Source organism: Echinops telfairi, unplaced genomic scaffold, assembly GCF_000313985.2.
Source record: "Echinops telfairi isolate 266 unplaced genomic scaffold, ASM31398v2 ScPeMD7_23;HRSCAF=83, whole genome shotgun sequence".
NCBI lineage: Eukaryota > Metazoa > Chordata > Mammalia > Afrosoricida > Tenrecidae > Echinops > Echinops telfairi.
Genome location: NW_022103920.1, coordinates 7,543,679 through 7,555,171, shown reverse-complemented (window position 1 = coordinate 7,555,171; position 11,493 = coordinate 7,543,679). Strand labels below are relative to the sequence as shown.

Below are 11,493 nucleotides of genomic sequence, written 5' to 3'. Positions count from 1 at the left end.
ACCAAGCCATTTATCTCTCTGCCCTTCAGTTAATCCCACTTGTGTTTATCGGCCAGGCTGGCACAATAAACTATCTCAGTAAGTTTTTCTGTATATGAAACCCAGGATGGGTAAATCTGTGGTCAATCACTTACTGGATCAATAGTTTCTTAGGGCGCCCTGGTGGTGTAGTGCTTACACATTGGACTGCAAACGGTAAGGTTGGCAGTTCAAAACCACCAGCAGCTCCTCGGGAGAAAGATGAGGCTTTCTACTCCTATAAAGAGTTACAATCTTGGAAACCCACAAGAGCAGTTCTACCCTGTTCTGTAGGGTAGCTTCCAGGGTAGCGAGTTTGGTTTGGGTTGTGGGAGGGTAAGGCAGGGGGAGTTTGGTGGGAAGGGGAAATGGGGAGCCAATAATGAATACACGAAAGTAGAGACTGTTCTAAAATGATTGCAGTGACGATTGCACAACACTTTTTAATATGATTGAACGATTGAATTGTATGTAATGTGAATTATATGTCAATGAAACTTTAAAGAAAGCAAGCAAGCTAGTATTTGAGAGTCCTGGGCTTAGGGGATCCTCATCTTTGGGCAGACTGAGTTCCTAAGAAAGAGAAGTGCACCTACTTCTACACAAAAGTATTTGCTACCTTCTTTTGAAATACCTGTTTGGGCAATACTCTACCTAAGGACCCTTTACCATTTTAGCTTCTTATCAGTGCTGCAAACAAGAAGCACCTATTCTTCGCTTGAATTTCCTGTTCATTTCCATCCCACATCAGTTACAGATCAGAAAGGCTGTCTAACAATCAGGGCTGGCTGGAAGTTAAGACAGGGGAAAGGAGGAGGTAGCAAACGAGAAAGGGGGCACCACCTAGGGCCGGGCCTCCAGAACTTCAGTCTGACCACGTGTGGGTCCTGCCCCTTCCACCATTGTCCTCATCAATCTCCAGCACAGATTTTAGAAGAAGATGGTTTAATTTGCAGACACTAAGGGACTACCTTTGGGAGACCAGATCTCAGCACTTTCCACAACGTTTATGCTCATGGAAGGAAGTAGAGGAGGCGCTCCCCATAGGATGTCTCTGTGTCATCTCTAGACCCCGTCCCCCACCCCCACCCCGAGGCAGAGTGGTTCCATGTTGAGCTGCTAATGGCAAGGTCAACAGTTCAAATCCACCAGCCACTCTGTAGGAGAAAGATGAGGCTTTCAACTCCTGTAAAGAGTTAAAGTCTCAGAAACCCACGAGGGCAGTTAGTTCGACTCCCATCAAGAGGGACAGTCTCAGAAATCCGCAGGGGCCAGTCTGACCCTGTCTTATAGGGTTGCTATGAGTCAGCATCAACCTCATGCCAGTGAATTTTTTTTCCCCTCTGATCAGGGAAGGCTGTAGTGAGGTCCCTGGAGGACAGAAATAAACTGCTCCCGGGGGGTTCCCCAAGGCTGTGGTCTTTCTGGAAGCAGCCACCTCTTTTCCCCTCTGAGAAAGGGGCAAGCTTGAATCACTGACCTGTCCACTGCACCACAGGCCCCTCGGGGAAAGTTAAGTTCCCTAAATCCCAGCCAGTGGAGGGAGATGTTAAAGCTCATGATCTCCAGAGCCGTTTAAACAAAAGGCACGAGTGGACAGACACATTTGACCGCAGAGAAACCATGGCCGGGGCCACGGGAGAACTGGCCATATGGGGTCGGTCGCTCAGGGCGGCACTCCGTCTGTGGCGAGAGTCGATCAAGCCCCCCAAGCTGGGGACAGTGGAGCTATAGCAGGCTCAGTGTTCGTTTAGAAAAGGAGCTTGGGTAAGATGCGCTCCATTTCCACTAGGCAGGGGACTTCGGATCCCCCACATCCATTACTGTTGAGTGTGGCTGATTCCGACTCCTGGTAGCCGGCCTCCCGTTGACAGACAGACCAGCCCCACAGGTTTCAGGAATCAGACCCCCTTCCCTCACCTGGGCTCTGCGGTGGCGGGCTCGAAGGATGAAGGGCTTAATCAGGAGCATCCAGGGCACAGAAATCAGAGCCAGGACCACCAAGAAGCTCTGGACTTCTCTCTGCAAGACCAGAAGGCACGAGACCATCATGTCAATGCCCGAGAGACAGGATGAGCATGGCCCGTCATACCTCATCCAGAAAGCATGCCAATAGCCCGCTCACCCTCACCTCTGCAGACCGAGGGGCCCGGTGTCCAGGACAAGGGGCCCTGGACCCTCACTCTGTATCCCTCTCTATAGAAGCCCGGTCATGGAGACTACACCATGTGCAGTCAGGTCCTCAGAGCAAGAAAACTCAGGAGATACATCTTACCCCAAACCAAACCCACTGCCGTCGAGACCACCGACTCAGAGTGGCCCCACAGGATAGGCTAGAACTGCTCCCAGAGGGTTTCTGAGACTGTAACTCTTTAAGAAGCAGGCAGCCTCCGCTTTCCCTCAAGGAGCGGCTGGTGGGTTTGAACCGCCGGCCTTGGGGTGAGCAGCCCTTCGAGTTCCTTTAACACACAGCGTCCCTTGTTGCTGTGCACCTGCTTCCTGGGCTGTTGTCCCTGGCCCTGCGGCTCCAGAGACTACCCTCCAGGACACAGTCTGGTTGCCACTGTAATGGCATGTGGCCAGCATGAGGTTCTCCTGTGCCCTCTCCTCCCTCATCACTGCTGGTCCCCATCTCAGCCTGACACCTGTGCTCCAGCGGGAGTGTGGTCACCCACCCTGAGGAAGGCAAACTCTCCCTCCCTGGGGCTCTCACCCACCATTCTCCTCTCAGGTGAACTGTCTGACGGTGTAGGACGCCCACCCTGAATGTGGTAGTTACATCATCTCATGTCAGCTTGATAAATAGGGGTGGAGTCAGCCTGTCAATAAGGTCGCAGCCTGACTGATGCCTCCTCATGGGCGCGGCCTTCTCATGAGGATTCAAGGAGTTTATTTTCCTCCTTCCTGGGGGTGGGCCACACTCTCTGCTTCCCTTTCCTGTTGACAAGCCACATGGAGCCATGCTGATGGCAGCCAGAGCCCTGGATATAGGTCCACTGCCATTGGACCCACAGGACTTTCCACCCACGGCTGGTGATCTTCCTGCAGTTGGCATCATTGTGTATGCTGCCTGGGTCTGAAGAGGAATGCATGGGCTACTATCGGATGTATGGGCTTGATCTGGACTGGGCTGGGATGTTTTATTGATGCATCATTACTTCTAGATGTGAAGTTCTCGCTTAGCTATAGCTGAGTGTCCCTGGATTTGTTTCTCTAGTCGGCCCAGATTCTCACACTGAAGAACCGGACTCCCTCCCTGGGGGCCTCACCTACCATTCTCCTCCCAGGTGATCTGTCTCACAGGAGCTGAGACCAAACATGCTTGACAGCTCACTGAAAAGGTGGGCCCCCCGAGGTGCCATGGAGGAAAGGCATGGGGATCCAGTTCTGAGAACTCGAAAGCCCTGGCCGTTCGACTCTGACTCACGCCGGGAGCAGGGACCGGCTCCACGGCACCCTTCCCAGCATCGAGCCAATCAACTGCCAGCATTCTGCTTTTGACTTTCAGCTCAGCCAGCACACAAGTTGATGTCCACCCGGGGCCCCTCAGGGGCCACGCTCCACAATTGCTGCCCCGGACAAGGTGCAGTCCTCCAAGAGGACCCCGGGCTGGTGCCAAGACGGCCTGCCTTACAGACGGCCCCCACGTCCCTCCGAGGTCGAGTGGGCCCCGAGAGGAAAGACGGCGTACCTGGTGCCGGTACAGCGGGCGGCTGGACGGGTCGTCGTAGTTGAACAGGAACATGTTGATGAAATGGATGAGGATGCTCGGGGCGCGCTGGGACGAGTGCACATCGTAGTGGCACCATTTGAAAATGACCATGAAAACCAGGTACCCGAAGAGACACAGGATGAAGACCATCTCGGGGACAAACTGCAGAGCGATGTTGATGGTTCTTCGGAAGTATCTGGGGGTGGGACACACACACACACCAGGTCACTAACCAACAGGAGGCCCAGACTCACTGCCCTAGAGTCCGTGCCGATTTGGCGCGACTGTACAGGACAGGGTAGAGCAGACCCTGGGAGTTTCCGAGAGCGTGACTCGTCACGGGAGTAGAAAAGCCTCAGCGTTCTCCTCGGTGACCTGGAAGTGCTGAACATGCCTTTATCGGTCCAATGTGTAACCACGACTCCCCAGGGCTCCCTTACGGGTCACTAAAGGACATGTGAAAAGCCAGCTGGTTTGTACTCTGGTTTCTCTTCAAATCGTATAAATCTTTTGCCTTTTACAAAAGAAAAAAAAGAAAGAAAGAAAAGCCAGGTGGCTCGGAGACAACAGTGTGCGTGCGTGCGCGTGTGTGAGACTGTGCTCCCTCAGGCTGGGGTATGTTCCCACTAGAACACCTGACATTTCTTCGGAGGTGCTGCGAGGGCAGTGGTTCTCAACCTTTGGGTCGTGCCCCCTTTGGGGTGGGGGGGCAAATGACCCTTTCACAGGGGTCACCTGATACATCCTGCCTATCGCATATTTACATGACAATTCATAACAGTAGCAAAATTACAGTGATTAAGTAGCAATGAAAATAATTTGAGGGTTAAGGGGTCACCACCACATGGTGCACTGTATGAAAGGGTCGCAGCATGAGAAAGGTTGAGAACCACTGCTTGAGGGGAGACTCGGCTGGACCTCTTTTCGCCGAGCAGCTGTGTGATTGCCCTTTGCCTACGAGGCCTGCGAGGGAGAATCGCAGCCAGCGGATAACGTTCCCAAAGCACAAAACGCTCGCTCACTTTGGTGGACACTGCGTCCCCTGCCCTGCAAGCAGGGTGAGCTCACACAGCAGAGAGAGAGCCGGGGTCCAGAGGGAGGCACCAAGCCCACCCTGAGAGTGAGAGCCGGGTCGCTGAGCACGGCCTGCAGAGGTGGCTCACAAGCAAGTCTAAGGGCCGAAGGACACTGCTGGACGTAGCAACTGCTCCACGGTGGGACCAGCAGGCAAGCTGTGGCCCGGGGGCCAGGTCGTGCACCTGCGGCAAGCAGGGTTTCCCCTCTACAGATGGGCGGAGAGCCACATGGGAGAGCCGTGGGGGGTTCTTGGTGTTGGGAGTAGGAGCTCTGGCTCGCCGGCGGGGAGTTTGCTTTCCACGCTTGGTTGCTGGTTCGGGTTTTGTTGCGTGATGTCGCCTGTGCGTTTTCGACAATCTTTTAACATGGGACTAAGGGAGTCTCCCTTCTGCCATGCCCTCCAGGTGAGGGAGGCAGGAGCAGGGCCCGATGGGCCAGGGTGGGCACGAGGCACCACCTGACTGAGGGCTGTCTGTTACTGCATAGGAGCCTCACCCATTCTGATGGCTGCATGCCCACGCCCCAGAAGAAAACCAACTTGGAGATGTCTGGGCCGGGGCCGGGCTTGAACTTCTGGCTCCGAATTCTGCATCATTCCTGTAACCCCAACAGGGGTGGGGCGGGCAGGTCTATACGACCTACAGAGTCAGCCGTCAGGCCCACAAAGCCCACATCCACACCGTCCAGCCCATTGCCATTCCGGCGCCCCTCTGGGGACAGAGTAGAACTGCTCCTGGTGTCTCAGAGGCTGCGGGGCTGCGCGGGGGCAGAACGCCTCGGCTTCTCTCCCGCGGAGCCACTGGTGAGTTTGAACAGCCAACCTGGTGGTCAGCGGGCCCGTGCTTACCCCTCTGCACCACCAAAGCTCCTCCCACCCACAGGAGGCACCTCCCCAAAGGGCACATGCGGAAAGGCTGTCAGCCTGTGCCAGGGGTTCCAGCACATTCACGGGGGAACCCCATGATCTTTCTGTGTCTTTTTCCCAGGGGGCTTGAGACCCCATCACGCTCCCTCTGTGGGAGCACGCTGGAGCAGCTCGGGGAGGACGGATCTCAGAGGAAGGAAAAGAAGGGGTGCTTGGCCGGGACCCCACCCGCAACCAGAGAAGGCGGGAGGAGGGAGCTGCCAGACAGAAGAAATGACACCAATGGGACCCTGAGGGAACCGGGGCCAGAACTCACCCACCGGACTGGTGGGTGGGTGGACACAGCCACACCCAAGCCCTTCAGACTGAGGGGCCAAGTAGTTCTGGGTTGGGGTGGTGTGTTTGTCTTTGAGGGGCTCAGCTTAGAAGATGTGCTGCCCCTCCAGGCAGATCTGCTTGCCCTGCCTCCGCCAAGACCCCAGGGATGCTCTCTGTCGGGGAAACTCTCCCTGGTTTGACCCAACGCACCAAGTGGGGCTCCAGGGCTTACATGTGATTGAAGAGGCTCAGTATCACGCCGAACACCATCTGGGCGATTCCCAGGACCACCGACATCTTCATCTTATAGGAGTTCAAGAAGGTCAGCTTGTTGGGGGCCACGTTCCAGATCTGGGGGGAAAGCAGGGCGGGTCTGCCACGGCACCGGCCATCTCATCCTGCCCACCCTGCAGACTCAGAAAGGGAAGGGGCCGTGCTCCCCCACCCCCCAGAAGTCGTGTAGGGCACAAAGGTCAGACCCCTCTGTGGCAGGTTCCCACGCCCCAAGTTTTCACCACAAAGTTCCGTGAGAGGGGCAGACGCTTCCTTTGCGCGGGAAGGAACGGGAGAAGACCCCCGGTGATTTCCGTCCTGTTCAGAACGGAAGGTGAGATAGATCCCTCCTCCCCTCGTTTCTCTGACTGGTGGGCAGTCAGAGCGCTTCTTAGAAAGCGGGCGGCGAAACTCCGTCTCATGCGCTTGGGTCATGCAATCAGGAGGGGGAAGGGGGAGAGAGGGGGAACCCATCACAAGGTTGGATATATAGCCCCCCCCCCCCCCGGACAAATAACAGACATGTGGGTGAAGGGAGACAACGGACAGTGTAAGATATGAAATAATAATAACAAAATATAATTGATAAAGGATTCATGAGGGTGGGAGGGTTGGCAAGGGAGGGGGAAAAAGAGGAGCTGATACCAAGGGCTCAAGGAGAAAATGTTTTGGAAATGATGATGGTAACATTTGTACAAATATGCTGGATACAATTGATGTATGGAATGTGATAAGAGCTGTAAGAGCCACCAGTAAAAATGATTTTAAAAAAGGAGACAGAGGGACCCGGTGGCTAGTGGAAACTAGCTGGGCTGCAGCACATCCCACTCCCAGAGCATCCCCACGCTCCCCACCACGTGCTGCTCTCTGTGTCCCATGTTCACGGTCCGAGCCACCCCATGACCTAGGGCTGTGGCGTGCCCGTCTTACAGGCAAGAACAGAGGCACGGAGAAAGTGGCGTGCTCAACATCACGTCTCTGGTGAATGGAAACCCTGCGGATGCCGGCACACAGCGACCCCACGGATCAGGGTAGAACTGCCCCCGTGAGTTTCTGAAACTGCAGCTCTTTCAACTCAGATGCCTGCCCTGAGTCAAGGCCGACTCTCGGCGACCCCTGGGGGTCTCCCAGACTGTAGCTGTTCATAGTAGAAAGTCAAACTTTTCTCCCAAAGAGCTGCTGGTGGTTTCGAACTGCCGGCCGTGTGGACGATGCTACCGGGACTGCTGCAGGGGCGTCCCACCCCACCCTACAGAGGTGCTTACGAAGTGGCATCGACTCAATGGGGGGAGTTTGGTTTCATTCTTAACTGCCCTAAAAGGCCAGGTCGAATGGAGAGTCGAGCCTTTAGTCTGTTCACAGACGGGCTTCCCACCATTGACTGACTTTCTGGCAGGTCTTCTACGATTGGCTGGCTCTCTGCAGCACACCTCCTCCTTCCAGGTAGGGGCCCCCCTGCAGCCCAGCCTTCATGCTGTGCCCTGGACTCCAGGCCCAAACCCCGAGTCTCTTCAGCTCTTGTGGGGTCTTGTGAACCTCCTGTCTCTCCCCACCCAGTCTTTTCACTTTCCCCATCTCTTCTGGCGATAAGGAAATGCGTCTGGTCTGCCCCCCACCTCCTTTTGTGGAGAGTAGGCGGGGGGCCTAGGAGTGGGAAGGGACAGGACTCCACCTCTCCTTGGTGTTAAAATTCCTGTCCAATTCCTGCCACAATCACCTCTTCTCTTTCTGCCCACCTCTGTCTAGCTCACAGGTCCACAGGAGAACTCTGTAAAGATTTACAGACGCCCTACAGATGATCTGCCTTTCAAGGTCAAAGGGGTAGCTAGCATTTTCCCAAGGACACAATTCAGAGGGTTAAAAGGAAGAGGGGGCAGGAAATTCAGGGCAGATCAACCCCTCGGGACCAATAATGGAAGTAGCAATACCAGGAGGGTAGGGGTAAGGTCGGGGGAGAAAGGGGAAACCGATCACAAGGATCTACGTATAACCCCCTCCCAGAGGGACGGACAACAGAAAAGTGGATGAAGGGAGATGTCAGACAGTGTAAGACATAAAAAAATAATAACAATTTACAAGTTATCAAGGGTTCGTGAGAGAGAGTGGGAGAGAGGGAGGGGGGAAAATGAGAAGCTGATACCAAGGGCTCAGTAGAAAGAAAATGTTTTAAAAATGATGATGGCAACAAATACACAAATGTGCTTGACACAATGGATGGATGGATGGATGGATTATAAGAGCTGTATGAGCCCCCAATAAAATGATTTTTAAAAAGAAAAAGAAAGAAAGAGGTTTGGAAAACAGGAAGCAGAGGATGAGCAGCAGGAAGGTGAGGGGTGGGTGAGTGGAAACACTGTGTGTGAATGGCTGAGGGGAGTTTGGCACTGTGCTCTGCAACCCTCACCTCACTCACAATGAGATGCTTTTAGAAGACCAGCCTCCCGGTCAGATGACTGGGGACCGTCCTGCAACACTGGCCCCTCACTACCCTTCTGACCTTGACCCAAACTCACCTCCTTACTCCCATTTTCAGCCAAACCATCTCACTGTCTCGAGTCCATTCTGACTCACCGTGCTCCTACTGGACAGGGTGGATCCACTCCTGTGGGTTTCTTTGACAGAAGCTGAAAGCCTCCTCTTTCTCCCGGGTGTTTTCAAACTGCTGACCTTGAGGTTCACAGCCCGAACAGAAAACCAAGCTCACTACCGTCAAATCCATTCTGACTTGTAGCAGTCCTACAGGACAGGGTAGAACTGCCCCTTGTGGGTTTCTGAGACGGCAGCTCTTTTGGGGAGTAGAAAGCTTCTTCTTTCTCCCAGAGGAGGGCTGCTGGCTACGAACCGCTCACCTTGTGGTTAACAGCCCACCTGGTCCCCACTATGCCATCAAGGCTCCTGGATGAGGCGGATGGACACAGGGGTTGCCATAGCAGCTCAGACGTAACAATCGTGAGGAAGGCGCAGGACCCAGTGGTGCCCTGTTCTGTCATCGCCGTGAGTCAGAATTGACTGATGGCACATAACAATCACAGGGGAGCAGGGACCCTAGAGAAGTACCCTCACCTGAGAACAATCAACAGAGACCAGAAGAGCAGCCTTCGCCACTGACAGACGGTCCGAAGGCAGGAGGTTGGGGAAGCAGGAGGCATGGAAATGGGAGCCACAGGAAGGAAGCGGGGTGAAGGTGGTCAGGTGGTGGCAATGGCCACCAAGGACACAAAACGAAACGGGTGTGATGGTTGAATGCTGTTCTGTAAACCTCCACCAAATCCCCCCCCAAAAAAAGTGTTAAAGAGAAAGAAGATAAAGGGAGATACAAGTATGGTACCCACGACATGACAGCCCCAAAGAAAAGAGCTGAGTTGGGGTGCTAAGTGGCTTTGACTATGCACACTGGCCAGGCACAGGGGGGATTATTGACCTCTCAGGGTCTAGGCCAGTGGTTCTCAACCTTCCTAATGCTGCGACCCTTTCCTCATGTTGCGGTGACCGCCCAGCACCCATAAAATTATTTTTGTCGCTACTTCATCACTGTCATTTTGCTACTGTTATGAATCGGGCGACCCCTGTGAAAGGGTCATTTGACCCCCCAAAAGGGTTGAGAACCACTGGTGGGGGAACGGTGAGGGCAGCGAGCTGGGGCTGTGTGCAGGGGGCCTTTACATGAACCTATTGCGTGTGTGGGAGCCTTGGTGGTGCAGTGGTTAAGCGCTGAGCTGCGATCCGCATGGTCGGCAGTTTGACTCCACCAGCAGCTCCTTGGGAGAAAGACAGGGCTTTCTACCCCCATCACAGTGACAGCCTCAGAAACCCGCAGGGTCCGCTGGGAGCCCGCACGGACTCGATGGCAGTGAGCATCATCGCATGTGTCGCCAACGCAGCAACGTCTTTCCCTCTGCCTCCTTCGCGCCTGACTCGATAGGTTCTGACACTTTCTCTCTCTGCCCCGAGGTCCCCAAACAAGACACCTGTCGTCATTGTGACGCTGTGCCATCAAGTGGATGCCAACTCACAGCGACCCCAGGGACAGGGCAGAACTGCCCCTGTGAGTGTCCAAGACTGTAACTGTGGACAGGAGTAGAAAGCCCTCTCCCTGGGAGCGGTGGTGGTCTCGAACCGCTGGCCTCGCAGTTAGCAGCCCAGCGCCACCTGGGCTCTTGTAGAAGGTTATAGCCTCCTTCCTGGGTGTGAACAAGACGCTCCTCCTGAGCCGTGGGCTGCGTGAGAGGTCCCCGAAAGAAAGCCAGGGGAAACAAAGGTGCGTTCCGTCCCCATCCACCAGGTGGATGTTCAGCGGAGCAAAGCCGTCCGGTGGCTCGCCAAGCCTGCCCGCCCCAGTCAGACCCCGCAGACCCAGGCTTGTCTCTGAGTCCTTTTTTCTAGGGTACCATTTCGACATCCCCTAACAGACGCTAGATAAATGCCCCCGGGGAGACAGACAGATGGACAAACCTGTGCAGTTAAGGTGTGAGCCGAAAGGCATCTCTTACCGGATCGATCCCGAATGGGTACGGGTTCCCGGAGTAGACGCCAGGCACGGCGGGGTCCAGCTGTAAGATGGCGTTGGTCTCCACTGTGTGGTCACTGCGGTGGGACAAGGGGGAAAGGGCTGGGGTCAACCAGAGGCCGGTCCAAGCCCAAGTGCCGGGAGGCACCGCTCATCAGGGTCCCCAGAAGTTCCAGCAGACCAAGCGCCCAGTGTTGTCCTGGAGGTCAAGGCTGCAGGAGGCACAGGGTCCCATCACAATCCTCGTGGCATCTTGGGGAGGAGCTGCCCACCGCCTTCCAACAGAGGCTGCTCCGTCTCTCAGGAGACAAGGGGGGCCCCCTCCCCCAGTATGTGCCACACCCCCCGCCCGCCCCCACACTTTGCCTTAAAGTTGAAAGCAAGTTGCTCTGAGCAGCCAGAGACATGCCCTGCTGGAGAGTGAGGCAGGAACCCGCCGGACACCAGGACCTGCCCTGCCCTCCGGGCACGGCCCCCAGTCCTGTGCTGGAACATGCTCCCTTCCAGAGCTGCTGCCTACCTCCCTCACCTGACATGTGGGACGAGCTGTTACCTGTTACCGTGGGGCAGAGGGGACTCCGACTTGTGGCCGCCCCTATGTTAAGGTGACCAGACTTTAACATCGGTAAAGCGGGACACCATGGATAAAACTCATATCCTGGCGAAATAGCCACATGGCAGCCGAAAACCGTATACCCTAGCTTGTCATGCGTTCTTTCCAAA

At 55.2% G+C, this 11,493-nt stretch overlaps 1 protein-coding gene across 1 annotated transcript in view; it reads right to left on the bottom strand.

The window, feature by feature from the left end:
• Nucleotides 1-11,493, bottom strand: part of ATP6V0A4 (ATPase H+ transporting V0 subunit a4) — an 89,252-nt gene that overhangs the window by 8,453 nt on the left and 69,306 nt on the right. The window contains exons 13-17 of the mRNA XM_045288918.1: nucleotides 10,754-10,847; nucleotides 6,223-6,341; nucleotides 3,710-3,926; nucleotides 1,834-2,040; nucleotides 1,457-1,468 (exon numbers count right to left, since the gene is read on the bottom strand). Coding sequence (XP_045144853.1) covers nucleotides 1,457-1,468; nucleotides 1,834-2,040; nucleotides 3,710-3,926; nucleotides 6,223-6,341; nucleotides 10,754-10,847 — 649 coding nt within the window. The remainder of the gene's footprint in view (nucleotides 1-1,456; nucleotides 1,469-1,833; nucleotides 2,041-3,709; nucleotides 3,927-6,222; nucleotides 6,342-10,753; nucleotides 10,848-11,493) is intronic.